General features: G+C 44.7%; 1 protein-coding gene across 2 annotated transcripts in view; it reads left to right on the top strand.

The window, feature by feature from the left end:
• SLCO3A1 (solute carrier organic anion transporter family member 3A1) overlaps positions 1-20,960 on the top strand; it is a 318,868-nt gene extending 297,908 nt beyond the window's left edge. The window contains exons 9-11 of one of the 2 annotated variants that reach the window (XM_082618896.1): positions 617-681; positions 11,299-11,541; positions 20,293-20,960. In XM_082618896.1, the coding sequence (XP_082475022.1) occupies positions 617-681; positions 11,299-11,541; positions 20,293-20,375 (391 nt within the window). In that variant the 3' untranslated portion in view covers positions 20,376-20,960. Of the gene's footprint in view, positions 1-616; positions 682-11,298; positions 14,092-20,292 lie in introns of those variants that run through there. The other variant, XM_082618895.1, reaches the window with a different exon arrangement.
• Positions 20,961-22,258: the final 1,298 nt, after the last annotated feature.

Genomic DNA, 22,258 nt, shown 5'->3' with positions numbered 1-22,258 from the left:
CCAATTTAAGATGTTTCCCTGTCCCAGCAAAAGCAAAGTGCCTTTAACTGCACAGAGTACCAATTATGCTGATTTTTTTTTCTCTTATCATTGGGAGGATAGAAAATGCATGTGTGATGATGCTCCCCCATTTCACCCTGGTTTGGGTGGATGGACAGATGAATATGTAATGTCAGGTAGCAAGTAGGGGACCCTTATTTCTGAAAATGTTGAATGAATGTATTCAAACTGACATTTATTGAGCACCTAATGTGTTCAGAGCTCTGTGGACCATACCCGGGTAAGTGAGCTCAGTGCTGCTCTTAGGGAGTTCTTTCAGAAGCTGACCAGGGAAGATGAAAGACCTTGTGGACCAAATTTGCATTCCATCCTTCAAATAACAAGATTAGTTTTAGTTAATAAAAAACACTGTTAAATTCCTAAACTTATGTCACTGCAGTTGCAGGGATTTTTCAGAGTTTGGGCAGGGAAAGTGAAAAAAAACAAAAGCACAAAACCATTAATCATTTTCTACAGAAGGATTCTGATGGACAGCAGCGGATGACTCTGGGGTCTGTTAATTAAAGTGGAGTGATAAGAATCTTTTCTTTTTTCCTCTTCTCTTCTTTGCACGTAGGACAGTCAGCCCTGAACTCAAATCCTACGCCCTGGGAGTTCTTTTTCTCCTCCTCCGTTTGTTGGGTATGTATTATCTCTTTATTTCCCCAATAATGAATTGGATGCTTATAACCAGGTGAGTACATATCAGTGGAATCATCCCCTTTCTTGAGTTTGTCATTTTTCTTATGAGGTTCTTTGGTAAACAAGAGAAACATCAAGTCTGTTAATTTTGCTCAGGATTTAGACCTAAACTCACACACTCCCTGGATATTGCAGAGTTTTTGTTGATATCAACTATGCCTTTGTACCACCCTTAATTCTCATTGGCATAAGGAGGAAAAGTGATGGCACCAAAGGGAAAGAAATGTGATGGTGTCATTTGGAACCCTCATTAAGCAACCCATGAGTAGCTTGTGAAATGCTTCACTTATGGGGCTTCCAGCTCGAGGAGAGAGGTATTCTCACAATGCTTCACAGATGGAAACTTTGCATCCTTTAAATTTTTCCAAACTGCTTTAGTTTATTTACCTTGGGTTTCCTGGATGGGGCAAATATGACCTTCATGCTATAGACCCTACATTCCAAGGTTTGGTATGGATAGAAGGATTCAAGTCTAATGCCCCAATTTTAAAGATGGGAAAACAGGATGGGAATAGCCCGTGGTTCTTCCAGGGTGCTGGGACCAGCTGGGGAAAAGCTGGAAAGGCCAAAAAGGTAACCCTTCTCCCTCTAGACCACACTGTTGCTTTATGAACTCCCTTTGTCAAGGCCAAGATCAAGATAGGACAACTTTTTTTCTTGAATAATAAGGCTGTGGTCTTCTTTAATGGACATTAAATGGTAAATAGATGTGGAAAGGGAAGTAACCATGGCCTATATCTTCAGAGTAAAAATAAAGTTTCTCATTCCAAATAGTATATAACCTGGATGAGCATAAAGAATTAACTATAGAAATGTTTATAAAAATGTCTATAAAAGTTAAAAATTGGCAACAACCTAAATACCCAACAGCAGGGAATTAGTTAAATCCATTATGAGCTCTAATTCCAGTAGGATTTATGTTCCCTTTTAAAGTTCTGGAAAGAAAAATATTCATAGACTTGGAAAAGGCACATGATATGTGGAGGGGGAAAAAGAGGTCTATAATATATTATATATGCAAATGTTTTTAAAATATATGTAAATATGGAAAATACTGGAAAGCTAGATGTGAAAATGGTATCAGCTATTATCATTGAATAGTGAGGCTATAAATGATATTTTCTAAATTTGTTTTTAAAATTTGAATGAATATATATATTTTATTACTTGCATAATGAGATTACTTCCTATATAAATGATATGTGAAAGAAAATTATTCACCCTTAAATCCATTAATAAGATAAGGTTTTCCCTGGGGAATGGCAAATACATGACATATGCCCATCTCTGCCTATAGCAAATAACTTTCAATAGCAAATAACTTTCAATCAATTGCTATGATCACTTTTGCCATGCCCAGGACAAGACCTCAGAATCTTCTCAATCACTATCAATCCACATCTGTTGGTACATATGGAGAAACTTAAATGGCATCTTTGTCTTATTTCTGGTTCATGGAAAATAGAAATGTTCTAGGTATAATAATACCTAGTGCAAACAAGTTCAGCAGTAATTCAGACTAAAACATTTAGGCCTTCCTGGAAATTGTAGTGGCTTTTAGAGCTCTCTAACTGCACAGAGTACCAATTATGCGGATTTTTTTTCTCTTATCATTGGGAGGATAGAAAATGCATGTGTGGTGATGCTCCCCCATTTCACCCTGGTTTGGGTGGATGGACAGATGAATGTGTAATATCAGGTAGTAAGTAGGGGACCCTTATTTCTGAAAATGTTGAATGAATGTGTTCAAAGCTCCGTGGACCATACCCGGGTGAGTGAGCTCAGTGCTGCTCTTAGGGAGTTCTTTCAGAAGCTGACCAGGGAAGATGAAAGCTCTCCATCTATGGAGTTGCTGCAGAGGTCTCTGTATCTCTAAACAGATGCTGAGGACTCAATATAGCTGGTAAAAATTAGCCTGCAGAATAATTTTGATAGCACAAAATGAAAGAAAATTTGCAAGCTATTTTTGAAAAGTTAATGAAAATTATAGGACACTTGAAGACAGAACTGAAAATTATACAGCATGTGTAATGTGACATGCTGTTTCTAAAGCTGGTTCTCTCTCTATTTGTATGTCTGCTCCGGGAATAATCAACCAAGCATTATCTAGAAGAGTATTTTTCAACCTCTGTGAGCCACAGCAAGAGATAAGCTTTACAGTATGGCCCAGTACATACACACATATCACAAATATAGCTGAAGCAAAGATTTCATGAAAAATATTCACCCTTAATATGCATGATGTACTCTGCTACTTTCTGTTCCATTCCATCCTTTTTAAATAGTGGGTCATGACCAACCATACTGATTGTATTACCCATATGGGTCACACATCACAGTTTAGAAAACAGCTCTAGAAAGATATGAGACAGTTTCATCTTTTAATTAAAAGTGGCTTATCGGGCTTCCCTGGTGGTGCAGTGGTTGAGAGTCCGCCTGTCGATGCAAAGGACACGGGTTCGTGCCCCGGTCCGGGAGGATCCCACATGCTGCAGAGCAGCTGGGCCCGTGAGCCATGGCTGCTGGGCCTGCGCGTCCGGAGCCTGTGCTCCGCAATGGGAGAGGCCACAATAGTGAGAGGCCCGCGTACTGCAAAAAAAAAAAAAAAAAAAAAATTGGCTTATCAAAGAAGTCTTTGCACTTGGCCTGATTCCATTTCCTGCAGCACCCAATAAGATTAACCACCTTTACTGTTAATGAAGGGCCAACCGAGTAATCAGATTTCATTACATTGTCAACCTTTGTGCTTGGCCCCCACGTAGGTAATGGGGATACAGTGCGGACGTCGCAGTTCAGTGTGATGAGATCTGAGATGCAGTCAGCACAAGTGACAGGGGGACATGTGGGAGAGCCACCTAGCCTGGCCTGGGAATGGGGACAGGGGTGTGGGTTTGAAAGGATGTGATATCTACCTAAGATGTGAAGAAAGAACGAGGAAGAGTTACACAGCTGAGCAAAAAGGAGAGAGTGCTTTAGACAGAGGGACTTAAAGGAGTAAAAGCCTGGAAGTGAACAAAGGCTGAAGCATGTTTGGGGGCTGCAGGAAGGCCGTGTGGCTGGGGGGACTGGCAGAAGATGGGCTTGGGGAGGGCGGCTGTCAGGAACGTGCTCAGGAAGGGCTGCTGCCCTTTTGACAAGTTTGACCTTTATCCCTAAGGCAAATGAAGTCATTGAAGAGCCATTGTGCATTTTTAGAAAGGCCCACTGTCTACCATGTATAGAATGTGGGAACTGAGTAACAAGCCACTGGTATAACAGAGTAGCTGATGGAGACCCAAGCTGAGATGCTGGCTACGAAGATGGGGAGATGTGGGTAGAGGAAGAATCGTCAAGGCTTAGTCTCTGAATGGACGTGTACAGACTGGAGTATCTGAGAAGCAGGAATCCAGAGTGACAGCTCCTTATAAAAGACTTGGATCATGTGGTGCATGGGGATATTATTTATTAAAACAGGAAGATCAGGATGAGGAGCAAGTTGGGAGTGGTATAGACCAACACTGTCCAACAGAACTTTCTGTTGTCACAGAAACTCCAAATCTGTGCCACATGGGGCTATGGAGCACTTGAAAGGCGGCTTCCATAAACTAGTTTCACTTCATTTTTATTTTTTTTCATTTAAGTAGCTGCATGTGGCCAGTAGCTATCATACTGGACAGTGCTGGTCTCAAGGCTCAGTCTTTGATTCACCACCATTGGTGGGTCGGAGCTTGAGGAAGTGGGGGCAGTGAGGGGAGACCACTCTTTGTGGATACTTGGCTGTGAGGAGTATAAAGAGCAAGATCCAGACGTGAAGGCAAGGTTATTTTCCCTTGTTGCTTTAAATGCCAATGGAAAGGAGTTGTTAGAAAGGGCAGGGGCAGAGACTGCATTGGCCCAGGTCAGTGTGGCACCAAGAGCTTCCCAAGCAGCCCGTGGCAGCCTAGGAATGCCATTGGTGATATCAGTGGTAGGTGCAGTGGAAGGAGTGTGGAGCAAAGAAATTAAGGACGGTGGTCACAGTGAGGCTAAAGTGATTGACCATGGTACCTGGGCTGGATAAGGAAGAGGTGAGCTAGGAGAGGGGAGAGAGAGAAAGGAACGTAGGAACTGGATGTAGTAATTCATGTAAAAAAGAATTAGAATCTGTGGCCAAAGCTTTGGTGTCTGTGAAGTGACAAAACCCAGGGTGTGGCATGACTAGAGAGGACGGGAACATCCTTGACATTGAGGGTGAGCTGTTGAAAGGCCAAAGTGTGGAAGCTCATGTCCATGGAGAAGTTCAGGTCACCCAGGACAGCAGTAGAAGTTGAGTGGGAGAGAAGACTGAGCTGGATAAAGGTCAGGATATACAGAGAAAACTGAATGACCTACTCAAAGCAGAATGCCTGATGTAATCAAATCCATCCTTCTTCATCCTTTTGCAAATGGCCTGATCACCGCTCTTCTCTCTGGGTGTGGGCACAACGTCCGCTCGAGGGTCTGATCCAGAATCTTGCTCCTGGAGGTCTACTGCATGCCGTAGATGTTACACTAAATTAAATGAATGAAAATAAGTATACACTGAGATCCTGCTATGTCAAAAGCACTGTTCTCGATGCTGCAAAGGATATAAAAATAAGTGGGAGCCAGAGCCTGCCCTCTCCAGTAGGAGAATGAAGCAAGTATGGGTAACGTAAAGGGCTAGAAGAGTTTGGACCTTGAATTTCAAGGGAAAAAAGTTTACTTGGCTGAGTCATTGCCAGTGTGGAACAAATGATGGTATGAGGTGGAAATATTCAGAATTCTGAGTTAGGAAGATCAACCTGGGAGAAAGGTGCAAGGTGGTTCAGCAGGATGCGGGATAGCTAAAGCACTGAGAAAAAGAGAAAGTGACCAGGGTAAGGCAGTGGGATTAAAAGGCAAGGACAGTTGGAAGCCATATTGTGGAGGTAATGTCTGTTGAGCACCCCCCACCCCGGGACTAGATGAAAGCAAGAGAGAAACAGCAGAAGCGCCAGATAAAGCTGAGGATTTGAGCCTCTGGGACTGGGCCTCCAGAGAAGCCTTTAATAGGATAAGGTAACAGACACAGGGGTCTCAAGGGAATTGTGAGGGCTGACTTGGGCTGACTCACTACCTGCCACAAACTCTCCTCCACAAATGCCTGCTCTTAGTCTACCAGAGCAACCTGCTGGGCAAAGAGCATTGGGAACCTCAAGGTGCACCTCTGTACACAGGTGTCATTCCTGAGCAGACCGTCCTTGGGTCATTGGTGAGCTGGTCTAGGAGAAGTACGTCTTAGAAGCTCCTGATGTGGTTCATCAAACATTTGTTGAGCTCGCATTGTGAAGTCTTGAATATAAAGAAGTTCTACAGCAAGTGGGAGAAATGAACATGTAGAATGAGTGCATAAGGAGTAAGCGCAGCCAGCCAGAGATCCCAGATGAGAGCCCGTGCCCTCAGCCATGGGATGGTGGGGCGCAGGATATAGGGTCTGGAATGTGGGGGAGACCCCTTCCACTCACCTCTGCATTTAGTTGTTTATTCAGCAAACATTTACTAAGCACCAGTGATTTATCTGACCTCCTGAAGGACCTGAACCACCCACGATCTACATCCTGGCCTGTTCTAAGGGGATATCGGATACTTGCCATGGACCCCACTGCAGTCAGGCATACCTGGGTTTGAGTCCAGCTCTGCCATTACTGGCCGTTAGGCCTTTGGCAGGTTATTTAAGCTCTTTGAGCCTCAGTGAGTTTAACAAGGCAGCCAGGAATGAAATGAGAATAGAGTAGCTCCTCCCAACTTCTCAGATTTAAGAAAACTGAATGTCAGGTTCCCCGTGGACGATGCTGGACGATGTTGACAGTCCAGTCTCTTTCTTGGCATTGCTGAAACAGAGAAACTCATTAACCCTTTCAGGAGAACATACTTTGACATCCCTTTCTAGCTTGCGCTGGAGGTAACAGTAATTCCATCAGGTTGAATAGAGATTCCGTGGTGAATTCAAGTCTTGGCAGGTAAGCTCAGAGAGGAATGGATATCTTTTGAAATGTAAACGCAAGAGTAATTTGCAGCTTCCATTTTGTCCCATAAAGGAATGTGAATTTATTTTTCTTACAAAAGCCTTTGTTCTCCTTTTAAGTTTAGACCAAAGAATATAAATAGGCCTGGCCTTTTCAACCCAGGGAGTGAATTAAGTAACCAAGATACAAGACACCGACGTTTAATCTTTGTTAATAGATTTCAGGAAAACAGAGACAATTTCCTTAAGTGGCACTGCAATTTTTGCATTGAAATATAGCTGCAATTTGGGCCTGAGTGTAATAGGAAGTAAGATTTAATCCTTTTAATATTCTCTGTAATAGCGAGTAACAGCTTTGAGCTTCCGGATACCCTCCCCAACATATGGTGGGTTCCCAGTGTCCTTGTGATGGGACCTTAGTTAATGCCTACTGCATCTGTGAGTTCCTCCCAAGGAAACATAGGAAGAAAAGAGCTCAAAAGGGAGAGGACGGTTCCTGCGGGCTCCAGGGAGGAGAGCATTCTTTTAAAACACACGGTTTCTAAAGAAGTACTTCATTATCATCACTTGCCTCCTTCTTCCTTAGGTAACTGAGGACATAACAGCAGAAGTAGGTACTAACACACACCTTACCCAACTTACCTCCCTTCCATCACTAATCAGATGAGTTCTAGAATGGCAAAGGCCTCTAAATAAGAGATCCAGCAAGTGCTTCACCTCTAATATTCTGTGCACACCTGGAATTCAGAACCTGAGAGCTAGAGCTCCCCTTTGGAAAAGCATTTTAAGTCAAAAAGGAAAAGATGAACTTGGCAGAAAAGAAAGCTAATATTTCCTCTGTTCAGAAATGTAAAAGGGGTTTCACAAAGGTTATGAGGTACTACTCGTAAGGTACCCAATCCAGAGTTTATTCTAAACTATCACCCCCAAGTCCCCTGTACAAGATAAATAAGGTAGCAAAAGTTCTGGCCATATGGAAGGACCAGACCCTTGCATAACACTCCCCTCATTTGTACCAGAGTGCTCACCGTGACTCTGACCAGGCAGGCCATATTATTTCCTAAAAGATCAAGAAACTGAGGCACCGAAAGTAACTTACCCCAACCTTTCAGCTCCTTAAGTGAGAGGGTCTTTCATCGTGACCACAAATGCTCTCCAAAATATCGAGTATAACATGAAAAACTTGCTAGGCACTTAGCTTTCTAATTTCTGTTTGAAGGCTTTTTCTGATACTTTCCAGGGCCTTGTCATCCAATAGTAAAGCTTGACAAGGATAAAATTGACATCGTTAGCACATAGAAATATGCCCTACTTTAAGACAACTCCATGTTATAAAAATCCTCACTCGGATCAGGTATGTGAGAGTTACATACTGGCACTTTAGAGGGATTTTTTTTTTTTAATTTAAGCAAGCATTAATGAATGGTTCTATTATACTGTACATTTCCTGCAATGTGCTTAAAATATGACCTGATTTGCCCAACTTGGATTTGCATACATCTCTTCAGGCACCCGTGCATTGTGGAGGGAGGGGCCCTGTACCATCAGTTCCTTCCCTTGGCAAAGCTTATACCAGAGGTGTCATAGTCTTGGCTTCCCATTGCCTGGTGGTGGGTGGAGCTAGGACAAGAGAGGCAGAAGGAAAAGGAGGGAGGAGCATGGGAGCTAATTACAACCTAATAAAACTCTGACAAATAGACAAGTGAATGGATCTGCATTCTCCCACTGGGCCACAGGAGCAGGCCATATTTGTCCCATTGATCCCCAAGTCTATCCACAATCTAAACTGGCTCCAGATCGCCATTTCTTTACCTAAGTAATGTGAAGTGTAGCTTAATGTCTATCGATGGTTGCCATGGCAGTTCCTCCAGTTGGCTCTTTTTCAGTTAAATGAAGAACGGTGTCTGTGGGGGAGCAGGAGAAGACACACTGGTTAGTGAGAAAGGTCTCAAACACCTGGGCAGCCTTTGGGGCAGAGAATGCTGGGAATGTGAGTTTCCACCCACCAAGACCAACCTGACCTGGGAGCTGCAAAGAGGGAGCAGGTTGTATTGGGAATTTGAGCTTGGAGTTTATTAACTCAAGCTGCCAGAGAGATTTAATTGCAGTTTCAATGAAAATTTCTTCCTGGGGGATGTGGTTTCTCTTTGGGGTAACAAGCGACAGAGTTGGACAGTGCTAAGGATAAGTGCTGAGGCACCTGGGCCTGGGAGGAAGCCCTGGCAACCTCATCAGCACTGATAGGATCATACAGTTCTCCCCCCATGCCATCCCAGGCCAGTCATTAAAACCAAGGAAACACTGTATGAAAGACTCTAACACATATGTATGGAATCTAAAAAAAAAAAGGAAAAAATGGTTCTGATGAACCTAGGGGCAGGACAGGAATAAAGACACAGATGTAGAGAATGGACTTGAGGACACGGGGAGGGAGAAGGGTAAGCTGGGACGAAGTGAGAGAGTAGCACTGACATATATACACTATGAAATGTAAAACAGATAGCTAGTGGGAAGCAGCTGCATAGCACAGGGAGAGCAGCTCGGTGCTTTATGACCACCTAGAGGGGTGGGATAGGGAGTGTGGGAGGGAGACGCAAGAGGGAGGGGATATGGGGATATATGTACACATATAGCTGATTCACTTTGTTATACAGCAGAAACTAACACAACATTGTAAAGCAATTTTACTCCAATAAAGATGTTAAAAAAAAACAAACAAGGAAACAGACTCACAGACATAGACTAGAAAACAAACTTATGGTTATCAAAGGGGAAAGGGAGGGAAGGGATAAATTAGAGGAGTTTGGGATTAACAGATTCACACTACTACATATAAAATAGATAAACAACACGAACCTACTGTATAGTGTGGGAACTGAATTCAATATCTTGTAATAACCTATAATGGAAAAGAATCTGAAAAAGAATAGATATGTGTAATTGAATCACTGCTGTACACCTAAAACTAACATAACATTGTTAATCAACTAGACTTCAATTAAAAAAACAAACAAACCAAGGAAGTGCTGCTTCCTTCATTAAGCCTCCCTTTCCCAGGCTGCCCTCTGAGGGCCCCTCAGAAAGGGGGAGGCTCTGCTGTGGATATAACAGCCATTCTTATTCTGGTGATCATGGATGGACTTCAGGGGTCCATGAAACCCCTGAAATGTGGATGCGATTTTGTGGGTAGATGTATTTTTCTGGACGAAAGGTCGATATCTCATCAAATTCTCAGTGGGATTTTCCTTAATACAAAAGTGAAACTCAGTCCAGGGCTGAAAAGAGTGCTCAGGGTATCAGGGTACCTCGGCACTGGGATATGGGAATTGTCACCACCTGCTTCCAGGGATCACTTCCTGCTTCTCACCGAAGATGATTGGTTGATTGGTACCATATTCTGGCCTTGGGGACACTGTTTCTTCCGAAGCAATTAATTTGTATTAATGGCCCATCCATTGCTTTCCCACAATACAGATGAAACATTTTTCCCCCAACAGGCCAGAATCACCTGGGAATGTTTTATTTTAACAATGCTGATGACCAGGCCACATACCCAATATTCTGATTTAATTGGTCTGGGGTAGGACACCTTAGATGATTTTAATGTGCAGCCAGGCCTGATAACCTTTGAGCTTGGGGGTAGCAGCAGGCACATGAATGCAGAGAGTAACAGAGAACTGAATTAAGGATGATGAATAGTTTCCATCTCATCTGCCTTTTTCAATGACTGGTTGTAGGTGCATGAAATGATCTATTGTGACGGTTTTAAAACCAGTTCCTGGTTCAGAATGAGAAGTATTCTGCTCCAGTGGTAATATTTAGGGGAAGGAAAGTTGTCAGTATGTGTGCAGATATTTTCCAGCTATTAAACCATACACACATGTATATTTACAAATCTGTGTATATATACATATATGAGAACACATCCTTCATATGTATATGTGTGTGCACGTATTATATATACACACACATAAGGTGTAGCGTACTCATTTTCAACCTCTGGTCCCCTCTGGTTCCAACTCCCTCCTCTCAAGAGCACACAAAGCCTCAGAAGCCCCATGCAAAAGAACAATACACAGAGTATGATGCCTCTTAGCAGTTTCCTCTACAAGGGTGCACTTCTTTGAGTGACACCAAGAATGTCTCCCTTCAGGGAAGACTCTCTTCCTTCTGAGACTCTCAGTGGATAATGATCCCAGATGTCATTTGTTTTGTGTTTACCCTGTGCCACGCACTGTTCTAAATGCTTTCCACGTATTCAATGAGCCAACCTTCACAGTGATCTGAGAAGGACTGATATTATTAACCCCATTTTGCAGGTGGGGAAACTAAGGCACAGAGAGCTTAAATAACTTGCACAGGCTTGTGCAGTAAGAGGCACAGCTGAGATTCGAACCCAAGCAGTTCGACCTCCAGACAGGGTCTTTTCCCCACTGTGCTGTAGAACCACTGAATATGGTCCACGAACCCTGCAGTCCTGTTGGAAGAGATAACGTACGGGGACAGGGGAGCCCTTCTCTCCATCAAACCAGCCGTTCGAGCCCAAACATTAACTGCCCGTTTCCCTCTGACAGGCTTCATCCCCCCACCGCTCATCTTCGGGGCCGGCATCGACTCCACCTGCCTGTTCTGGAGCACATTCTGTGGGGAGCAAGGCGCCTGCGTCCTCTACGACAATGTGGCCTACAGATACCTGTACGTCAGCATCGCCATCGCGCTCAAGTCCTTTGCCTTCCTCCTCTACACCACCACGTGGCAGTGCCTGAGGAAAAACTATAAACGATACATCAAAAACCACGAGGGCGGGCTGAGCACCAGTGAGTTCTTTGCCTCTACTCTGACCCTAGACAATCTGGGGAGGGACCCTGTGCCCGCAAACCAGACACATAGGACAAAATTTATCTATAACCTTGAAGATCATGAGTGGTGTGAGAACATGGAGTCTGTTTTATAGTGACTGAAGGAGGGTTGAACTCTGTATTCGTCATCCAAGGGTCATTTTTCCTAAAAAAAAAAAAAAAAAGAAAAAAGTTTAAAAAAAAAAAACCTCAATACACACAGAGACACACACACACATGTACACACAGCACCTTTGCCCTTTTTCTCAAAATCAGAGCCAGACAGGATTCAAAATAAGGAGAGCGTGGGATCACGTGGTTGACATGCAACCTCCTGGGGCTCAGAGTCTACTCTTTGAAGGCACCTCATGGTTTTTCAGGATGCCGACAGCTGCAAGCAACAGGCACTGCCAAATTCAGGGAACAGTGGTGGCCGGCTTGGAGGACGGACCTTTCTGGATATATATACACATACAAAACAAAAAATATATATATATATTAAAACAAAGAAGTCTACTAAAAAACCCAAGTTGACAACATTTGCCAGGATAAGCACTAGTGACACAACCCATGCCACCCTCCCCGCCCACACGGGGGTGGAGGGGCACCCAAGTCAGAGGAGTGGAGGCCCACTTCTCTAACTTTTGCAATATGGGTCGCTGTGTAGACGACTCACCCAGTCTACACATGTGGTTCAAGGCCCCAGAGTTCTCTCAGCGATGCTAAAGGGTGATCTGTGCTGGAGACTGTAATTGACACCTCTCACCAGCTCCATTTCCATTTCTCAAGACTGAGGGCCCCAGGGGGAGCCGGACATGGGGGGCCAGCACCTCCCCTTCCCTGCAGCACCTCCCACTGGAGTGCATCCCCCAGCCCCGCAGAGTGACCTCAGGAAGCAGTGGGCCTCGCCTGGCTATGACTGACTTCGCTCAGAGCCGGTGAAACCCAACCTAGTCCAAGTCATTTGCTTACATTTGCCAAACATTTTGCCATTTTTAAGGAAAAAAATGCAATGCATATGAATTTCAAACTGTTGTATGTGTAATCCTCTGATACTATTTTTAACTACTTCTCAAATCTGTGTTAACCCTTCAGTCACTAACACAGTTCTCTAGGCCGAATTTATTACGCTGGTTGCTTTTACTTTTCTCCTTTTTTAATGCACCAAAAATACAATGTTATTCAAGGGATGCAATTAATCTATTGTAATTTTTTTTATCATTTTATCCTCATTTGGATAGTCTGTGAAAACAAGAATATGCAGTGTGTTATAAGAAAGAAAAAAAAAAGCTTAAAAAAGAGAGTGTATATGCACCCTGCCTTTAAAAGGATCACATTTGATGCAACAGGGGATAACGTGATGAATTGCAAATTTGCCTTCTCCATTTATTCCCCATGATTCAGTGATCACTCTCATGGGAAGCCCTTTCATATGCCTGCTTCACATGCCAAGAGGCGTTCTTTTCAACCTGCAGCGGAGACATGCTCAGCTGTGGGTTGTGTGTATGGGTGCAGGGCTTCTGGGGAGAGGAGAGGGAAAAAAGAACGGTTCCCTAGCACAAGCTTTGGGCAGCATGTAGTGTCTGGGATAACAGACCCACAAGCTCCTGGAAGCTACTGCACGTTCACTGCCTGAAAATGTCTGTAATATTTTCAGGGTCAGTCTTGAACTAAGAGGCCTTTGTCTGTGTGTGTTTTGAAAGTGGATGAACCTCAAACAGCTAGAAGCGAACCTACCGTTGTTTGCGGTAAGAATCACAGGAAAACCTCCTGCCTCCAGCTGACTTGGCCTGGTGAGGCCGTTTGCCAAGGGGCAGAGCTTATGAGAGAGAGAGCACGCGCACATGCACACACAGGGTCCAGTTAACCCACCTTTCATGCTATTGCAGTGACCTTGATCTAGGCCGCTCCTGGGCCTGGAAAGACCCCAAGGATGGGTTGGTTGGTTGGCTTTTTCACCTCAGACAGACACGTATTTTCAGGTCATCTAGAAGGCGACAAGAGAATCAGGAAAGAAAAGAGTGGGGTGGGGGGAGAGGGGCGTTGTGCTGAATTTTTAACAAATGCTGTAAATGGGGCAGTTTGAGTTACAGCCCCAAACTAGAGAAAAGCCCCACGGAGCAAGGATGCCCAAAAGAAGCTTGTGTCGCGGTGCGGAGCCACCGTGATCAGCTGCATCCTCGGGACAGGATGCTTCCGGAAGAGCTTTCTCCTGTGTTTTGCTCGAGTCTGTCCTTGTTCCTGAAAATGGGGACGCTCATCAGTATGTTAACTAGTTAAAGGTGGGGTTGTTCTCCAACAGTTCATAAACAATGTACGCTCTGTGGCTCCTGAGGCTGTGATTCCATCCTGTATAGGTGTTGGGTTGGTTTTGTCTTGAAAATGTATTGCTAATGGATCACTGCCCTCTTGTATATGATTGTGTAGCTCCCCAAAATCAGTCCACACCCACTGAGGCTGCAGAACCTCGTGCTTCATGGGGCTATTTGTGTTTTTGTTTTTGTTTTTTAAAAAAGATTTTTGAAAACTCTTTGCATTTTGGCTATTTTTCCTAAGATTTTGAAAACTCTTTGCATTTCGGCTATATTTCCTAAGAGCTTAGGATGACAAAGGAAAACAACTCCAGGGCTCAGTTTTATCAACAACTGTATCGAAATTTAAAGTCCCCTCTGGTAAGATGGCTCTAACATGTGTTGTTGTCACCTTTAAAAATTTTAATTTCTCTCCCATACTCCAGAACAGAAAACCTAGTCTAGCTTTAATTTTCCTTTTGTGCTACAAGGAACTGTTGTACATACCCTTCCCAATCCAGCCCCTTGATTATTTGCTTGGTTTTGAGCAGGATTTTGAATGGAAAGATTTCCCGGTGATATCTTCATTGGACTTATGGAAAACAAAAATGTAAGGGACGGAATAAACCTAGAAAGTGAATGCTAACGTTCTCTCTCTTCTGCTACAAAGCCCTCCACCACTTTAGTGGAAGGTGCCCAGGGATGGATGGAAAAGGCTCTCTTTGCTGCAACTTGAGACAGGATTTTGTAACTCCTACATACAGACCAAAAAGGTTTCTACCAGTAATATTCCTGCATATGAAGTGAACACATTTTCTAGAAGTCTCTGTCTCTGGGGGACAGAGTTTGCTGTCTTCCTCCTGCTGAGGCTGTGTGCTGTCAGGGAAGCCCAGCAGCTTTGCTGCCTTCTTCACGCCTCCACAGAGGGAGGCTGTGAAGCTCCCAGGCACCCAAGGGACACTGCCACTCCAGGAAGCCACAGCATGTGGGCTTTCCTCACAGCTAACGAAGGAGCCAGAGATGCTTCTGCTCACGAGTCCCCTAAGGAGTTTGCTAGCAGCCCTTAACAGGCAAAATAATAAGGGGAAACCAAGAGCTTCTAAGGAATCCTTTGACAGACTTCCTAATGTCTTCCGAGCAGGAAGGAACGTGCTTCTCCATAAAAATCGCTTCTTTCTCCCCACCCTCCAGTGGAATAGCTTCCCCTAGTGATGATTTGTAGGGTTTGGTTAAGCGGTGTCTCTACATTCAAATCCCTGATTCCACTTCCCCATCTCCAATAATAACCTAGAGCATCCCCTCACTCGGACGTGGCAACATTTCCCATGCCTTGCACGCAGGGCCAGGGTGACCCACAGAAATGTTCCGTTCAGGGCAGCCAGCTGGTCCCTGGGATGATAGCCACACCAATCCTGAGGAAGTTTCTCAGGAAAAAGATTCTGCCGTGGTTGCTAATAGATTATCTTCCACACTTCCAAAGTAGGCCGTTCATGAGAAGCATGTAAAATGGAAACATATATATACTCACAGGGAAATCCTCTGAGGAGAAGAAGCTGTTGGTTCCCCATGAGCCTGCAAGGCTGTTTTTCTTGCTGCCCACTGTTCAGGTCGTGGGAAGTGTGGTTTCTTCTCCACCCAGTCAAGCGCACCAGGCCTGTGTGCTAAGCCCTGTTTGGGAGTCCTGAATGTACTCCTGAGCAACGTGAAGCAATAAAGTTCAACCTGTAGAAATCAATGCAGCTGATTATACAGTCAAGAGCAGAGGGACAGGACAGGGTAAGCTTCTGTCCTCTTTGGTAGTGTTCACCCTATTGTTTTGTTGTTTGTATGTTTTGGTGGTGTTCACCCTATTATTTTGTTGTTTGTATGTTTGGTTTGGTTTGGATGAGGGGAGAAAAAGAGACAAGCAGTTTTTCAGTCTAACAGAATATTAGCTGTCTGTGGTGTTCTTACCTGACTGTTTTGATGGAGAACCAGTATCTGTCCAGGAGAAGGTACCGGACACATAGTAGGGGCTTAATTACTCCACTGAGCTCATGTCAGTGCCTCTCAACAGCCTCCTTTGAGCCATGGTCTGTGTTTCCCTTTAGGTTAGAATCCAGATCAAATCCCTCAGAGGTGCGACATTTTCCAAGAGAGGATGCTAGTGAAATTAAATTGAGCCTGGAAATTAGTTTGAGGCATAAACAGAGTCCTTTTCCTCCTCTCTCTGCCCTTCCCTCATTGTTTCCTCCTTATTCACCTCTCCCAACTCAGTTCAAGTTCTTGAGTTCTGAACAGCTGTGAGGACCTAATCTCTGAGAGTGACCAGCCCTACTGATAGCCTTTGGACCTAGCCCCCCTGGGCTATTATGGTTGCTCAAGAATAAATTGGTAAAACAGAGGACTCTCTAACTGGCAGAACATGCAAGGAAGACATTGTTCGGATGCCTCTTTCGGGGCCTGTTGCTAGGATCACACGGGAATTTACACTGTCTGCACACAGCCACCCAGCTTTTTCTCCCCTCCCTCACGCTTGTAGGTGACCTCAGAGTGCTTGGTTATCATGGCAGGGAGGACATGAGTTAAAAAGCCTGAAATGGGGAATTCAGAAAAGCCAGGATTCCCCAGCATGTTAGAAATCTGTGACTGCTGTGGAGATAAGGACAGAGCTCATGCTTCTCAGGGACCCTCCACATGGTAGCACAGTTTTCCTTGGCAGGATTAGTGCCATTTAGGGGAACATTGTATGAGCTTGATATTTTCCAGTGATGTGTTTATTCACTCACTACTTCATTAAAATTTTGACTGTGTGCCAGGCTCCAAACCAGGTACAAAGGTAGAGAAGACATGGTCCCGCCCTCCAAGAACTCAAAGTTTAATGAGTGAAACAGACCTGAACACAAATAAAAGCAATAGAATAGTCATTTTAAGAGCCAGGGTCTGTCTGACTGTCTGTCTGTGTCTGGGAGCAATGAGGGCTGTTTCAGGGAGCTGGGAAGTTCTGCATCATGGCACCAAGAATCAGGAAGGCTTCAGAGAGCGGGTGGTCTAGAAAACAAGAACTGAAGAGCAGCGGATGTCTGCCAGGGAGCCAGGGGAAGAGACCCTCCATCGACAGGACCAGCAGAGCAAGTACACAAACCTTCCATAAAGGGCCAGGTGGTAACCATTTTAGGCTTTGAGGGTCATTGAGTCTTTGTGGCCACTACTCTTTTGTCATAGCAGGGAAGCAGCCCTAGACAATGTGTAAACAAATGAGCAGGCTGTGCTCCAATAAAGCTTTATTTACAAAGACAGGCAGTCTCTGGGTTTGGCTGAGGGAAGGTTGTAGCATGCTGATCTCTGTTCTGGAAAACAACGAGGTCTGAAGCAGCATGGCATGCAGTCTGATGGACTGTAGCAGCAGAGGCCACTGTAGCCTGGGCTGAGTCATGGATTGGAAGGGTCCTTCAGCCTTAAAAATCTAATTCAGGTATCCCATTTTCCAAGAATGAGGTAAGTATCCCATTGTCATCAGGGTTTGCAATGAAGGCAACATTATCTTTCTCCTGTATAACGAGGGGAATTGGAACTATACAATCTACCGTCTCTTCCAGCCCTGACACTCACTCCCTAGCTCTACCAGAGTAATCATCTTTTTTTTTCTTAAGTGATGGAAGTGGGCCTGGGTGGGGGGGAATGCAGGAACAAGACAAAGAAGATTGAATCCAGATACTGAAGAGTATCTCAAATTTCTTCCCTCCAACACAAAACATTGGCACTAGAAAGCTAGTAGATAGCCCAGTGGAATAATTGGTAAGCATGAATAATAACTAATAATAATAGTAGCTGACATTTACCAAGCACTTAGTATGAACCAGCTTATCACATGTATTATTAGCTCGTTTAATCTCAACCATAGTCCTGTGAGGCAGAAACAGTTATTAAACTTCAGTTTACAGGAAAGGAAAATAAGTCTGGGAAAGCTTCCAGAATTGGCTCAAGGTCACAAAGCAGAGTTTCAAACCCAGGTCAACAAATCCAAAGCTCGTGTTCTTTGCCTTTATGGGTACTCCCTCCATCCTGGGCAAGAAATGAGAGACCCTTCCCACCTGTAGGGATGTCCTATTCAGAAGACTCCAACTCAAATGGACTATGGATGCCCCCCATGCTCTTGCATGCCCCCTATCATAACAATGGGGACATGGCAACAGCTATATTCTGGGGACATATGCTCTTCCTGTGTTGTTCCCAGTCTTAACCACAGAGCCCAGTGATAACTTATTTGGGATGTTCTACCAGAAGCAGGCAGGTAAGAGGAAATAGGAGATGATGCCTCCACTCTAATGCATTTTGAAGTGCAATTTCAAAGTGCTGAAATGCCAGGGAGACAGTCCTCAGCACTGGTCATCAGCTCCAGTGGGAGAGACCCCGGACACCCCTCCCACCTGGCACCCCTGCAGTCCTCAGCATCAACCTCAAGAGCTCAGCTCCAGCCCAGGGCCTCAGACACACCGATGCTGGTCACTGGCTGGAGATATGTCTTGCTCTATTATCAAATACTAGACTTTTAGGAACAGAGTTTCTAGATGTTTTGATTTTTGTATTAACGACTCAGGCCAACAATCAGTAATTGATGATTAGCACCAATTCTGAATATTTTTCTGTAAGGTAAAGTGATTATGTTCTCTTACCAGGAGCAGGTGGAACAACCATAGTAAATTTTCTGGAGGTTTAACATCCTGTAGGGTGAGATTTTACCATCCCATTGCATCCCAGAAAATAATGTTCTTCTTAAATTCATGCTAACTTAATAGAAGGTAACTCTCGTGGAGATGGGTTTGTCAAGACTGTTGGATTTTATAATCGGAAGACCATAAAATGAAGTGGAAGTATGCGATGTAGGAAGTTTCATTATAAGAGGAACCCAGCTAACACATCAGTTGTGCTCTAGCCCAGCCCCTTAAAGGAGGAAAGGGGCTGGAAGCTCATGCTTATTATGAGGCTGCTACCCATGTGCCAGGGGCCATAAGGCCTGACCCCAGGTAATATTCTCAGCATCTTTCTCACACCTGCCCTATGAGGTAAGTATCATTGTTTCCACTTTATAGATCAGAAAACTAAGGCTCAGTAAACCAAAGCTTCCCAAGGTCACACAGCTAGTTAGAAAGTCACCAGGAGCCGATGCTGGGTCTGTCTGACTCCTGAACCAGTGCTCTTTCCATGACACCACAAACGCCACCAAAGTGAGAACACAGATCTGGCTGGCTTCTCAGGAAGCTTTGATGAGGCCAGGAAGGCATCTACTATCAGAAACCCCTACAAAAGTCTATAATTCCATAGAGAAATGAGGCAAGAGCTGGCGGTGAAAACCTCTGCCAAACTTTGCCTACCAGCACAGAGATCTAAAATGAGAAGAACTCTTTTTTTCCTTCAGTAAACACTGGAGACCTTTAAAAACACTCCTCCTTCCTTTTTCCACCTTAGCCACGTCAGCAGAAGTTGACCAGCTCCTCATCATTCTCTGCCTGATTCATTCTGCGCACAAGAACTAACCCCATCTCTCCCACTTCTATCCCACCTTCCCCAACTCCCTGCCCCCACGGCTTCTAACAGAGCCACCAAGACCATAAGAACTTGAACCTTGTGAAAGTTGAGAAGGATGCTCCAAACTGTCCAGAACATGTGAGCTGCATCTCCTATAAGCCAGGTCTCAGCTGCAAAATCCTGAGGAAAGGAGTGACATTTCCACATTGTCACCTTTTGCACTACCGGGTCAGAGTCTAGAGAGGACAAGGAAATGAATGGGGATTTCTATGGAACCGCTCTGGCTATCATCGAACAGGAAAGCTGCATGTCACGGTCATGGAGACCTACACAACTTGTAAATCATCACAGGGATGAAGCTGGGTTTTTCGTGCCTTTTAAATGAAGCCACAGCATCTATTTCAGAAGTGTTGTGGAGGCTTAAAAACCCTGCTCCAACGAGGAGATTCTTTCGCTCAGCATGTGGTGACCCTCTGTGGCTGAATGAAAAGCAAACTGGTCCCAAATGCTGGAGGAGAAAGCATGACATTAGAATGCCAGGAGGTTCTCTCTGGTACACAGCCACCTGTTCAACAGAGATTACAGTGACAGTGTCTGTCACTGGTGACTTAGGAGGATGAAGATAAGTTAATGACTGGGATGCATCTTATTCATTCCCATAGAGTAAACATCCACGTAGGTGTTGGTTATAGACATGTATAGATATACGCTTCTCAGAAAAATTTGGCCTACATAAAGGTTTATGGGCTTGGAGTCTGATTCCTTGGGGTGACATGGAGCAAAACGTAGCATTTTATTGACATGATTTCCTGCTTTTATCCATTCCACTGGAAAGCCAGGATGCTATTATATAAGCCTAAAAAATAAGTAGGAAAACCAGAAAAGACCGATCTCTTTTTCCTCTTGGCTCTCTTCCCCCCTCCCCCTTTAGGCACAGAGTACCAAGACATTGAGACTGAGAAAGCCTGTCCCGAGTCACAATCACCTTCAGAAGACTCCTTTGTGAGAAGCTGAGGGCCTGGCCCTCTTCCTGCACAGAACAGCCCGCCACCGCCCACAGACCTCGTGGGCCTGACTTAGCGTGCTCTGCCCTGCCCGAGAACCCAAGGGTCCCTGTGAGGACTCTCCGGCCAGTATGTGGTCCTTTGAGGCCCCAAGCACAGGCCTGTGACGAGGACTAAGCAGGTGTCTGTGGCCGGGAGTCCTCCAAACCCTTGGAGTAGGCATTTTCCTGGATCACTAAAGAGTAATATTGACCAGATGTGCAAATTTCCTTCTGCCTATTCCCTCCTTTGGCTCCTGTGGGGATGGTCTGCTGACATGCTTTAGAAAATCCCCTCTTGGGAATGCTTCTCTGACCGAGGGCTCCAACAGTTCTTCCGAAAGCAGCTGAGTCTGGATTTTAATAGGAGGGCGTAAAAATTACCCTGTTTCATAGAACAGAGGGGGGAAAAAAGCACATACTCAATAGATTTTGAGTGTGGTATTCTGTATTTTTGCAGCTTCTATTTTCCAGATGAGCAGTCTAGAAATATGTGATGTAAAGTACATACTGTACGTTTGCTGAGAATTATATTAAAAGCACTATTTTAATTCTTCCTCAGTCTCATGCTGTAATCTCTATTATCTTTCTCTCTTGTATCTTTGGGTAGGACAATCCTCAAAGGCTCTTGAGGAGAGTGTTTCTGGCTGTGTGTATTCTATATTTATGGGCTTTGAATAGTTCAAAAGAGCACAGTCTTTGGAGCCGAAACAGACCTGGGTTCAAATCCTCACCCCAGCACTCGCTACTGGTGTGGTATTGGGGAAGTGATCTGACTCCTCTGAGCCCCAGTTTCATCATCTGTAAAATGGGAATACTGTCGCCTGCTTTACACAATTGTGGTAAGGTGTCAATGAAATCCAGTGTGAAGGCAGCACCATGTCTCACAGAGAATGGGCACGGAGAAATGGTACTTGTTCATTGCTTCCCAGCCTCTGGCTGGAATTAGATGCTCCACGACACTGTTATGGTTCCTACTGATACATTCCATAATCCTGTACTGTCACCATCTGGTTTTCCTTTCTGGTTCTCCCATTGTCCGTAAACCCTGGGAGAACAGGGAACGGCTTCCTCTTGGGGTACAGTGCCTAGAATAGTGTGTGACATTTGGTGGATGCTCATATATATAATTGAATGAATGAATGATGAACAAACGACCTCAGAATCATTAACTTCTGGGGCTTTGACTTTAGTCCCACCCCTCTGAGACAAGGGCAGCATTTCCCTTCCCTTCTCTAGGTCCATAGACCTTCCCACAAGCCTCACTGCCTGGCTGGAGCTCCATTGCCTTCCCAGTCATTGTTAGGCTGCCATTGTGAGGCTGCTTCCTAATTGGCTAGCTTCTCCACTACATCCTTAATCCGCTGACAGGACTCCTACCTCCTATGGACAATCACGTTGATGCCTGCCGCTGGTGTGCATCTGAGAGTCCTCACTACAGTCATTACATCCCTGGCCAGACAGGAGCTCCGGGAGCAAATGCTCACTCTCTGTCATCTGAACAAAAGACCCAGCGTGGCCCCAGTCCTCATGTGGGGCTAACCCTGGTAACTGACCTGTGTTCTCAGATCCCCTTCCAGCCCGGATCTTGCCCTCCTACAGCCCCATCGCTTGCAGTTGAGCGCACCTGAAATCAAAGCTTGTCAAGCTAATATTCCTTGAAGACTTCACCCTCCCTAAGCCCTGCCTGATATTTTCACTCTGGGATCCATGGACTCAGAAAAGAGTATGCTTGGGCGAGTTACCTTCTCTGAGGCCCTATTACCTGGTCCATTTGTGTCTCGGGGACTTCTTTTCAGCCTGACCCTATTATTTACGTGATTGTTTCTTTTTTTGCAAAACAACATGATTTATT

This window comes from Mesoplodon mirus (genome assembly GCF_964341445.2).
Source record: "Mesoplodon mirus genome assembly, chromosome: 4".
Classification (NCBI taxonomy): domain Eukaryota; kingdom Metazoa; phylum Chordata; class Mammalia; order Artiodactyla; family Ziphiidae; genus Mesoplodon; species Mesoplodon mirus.
This window is presented reverse-complemented; position numbering and strand designations above follow the sequence as displayed.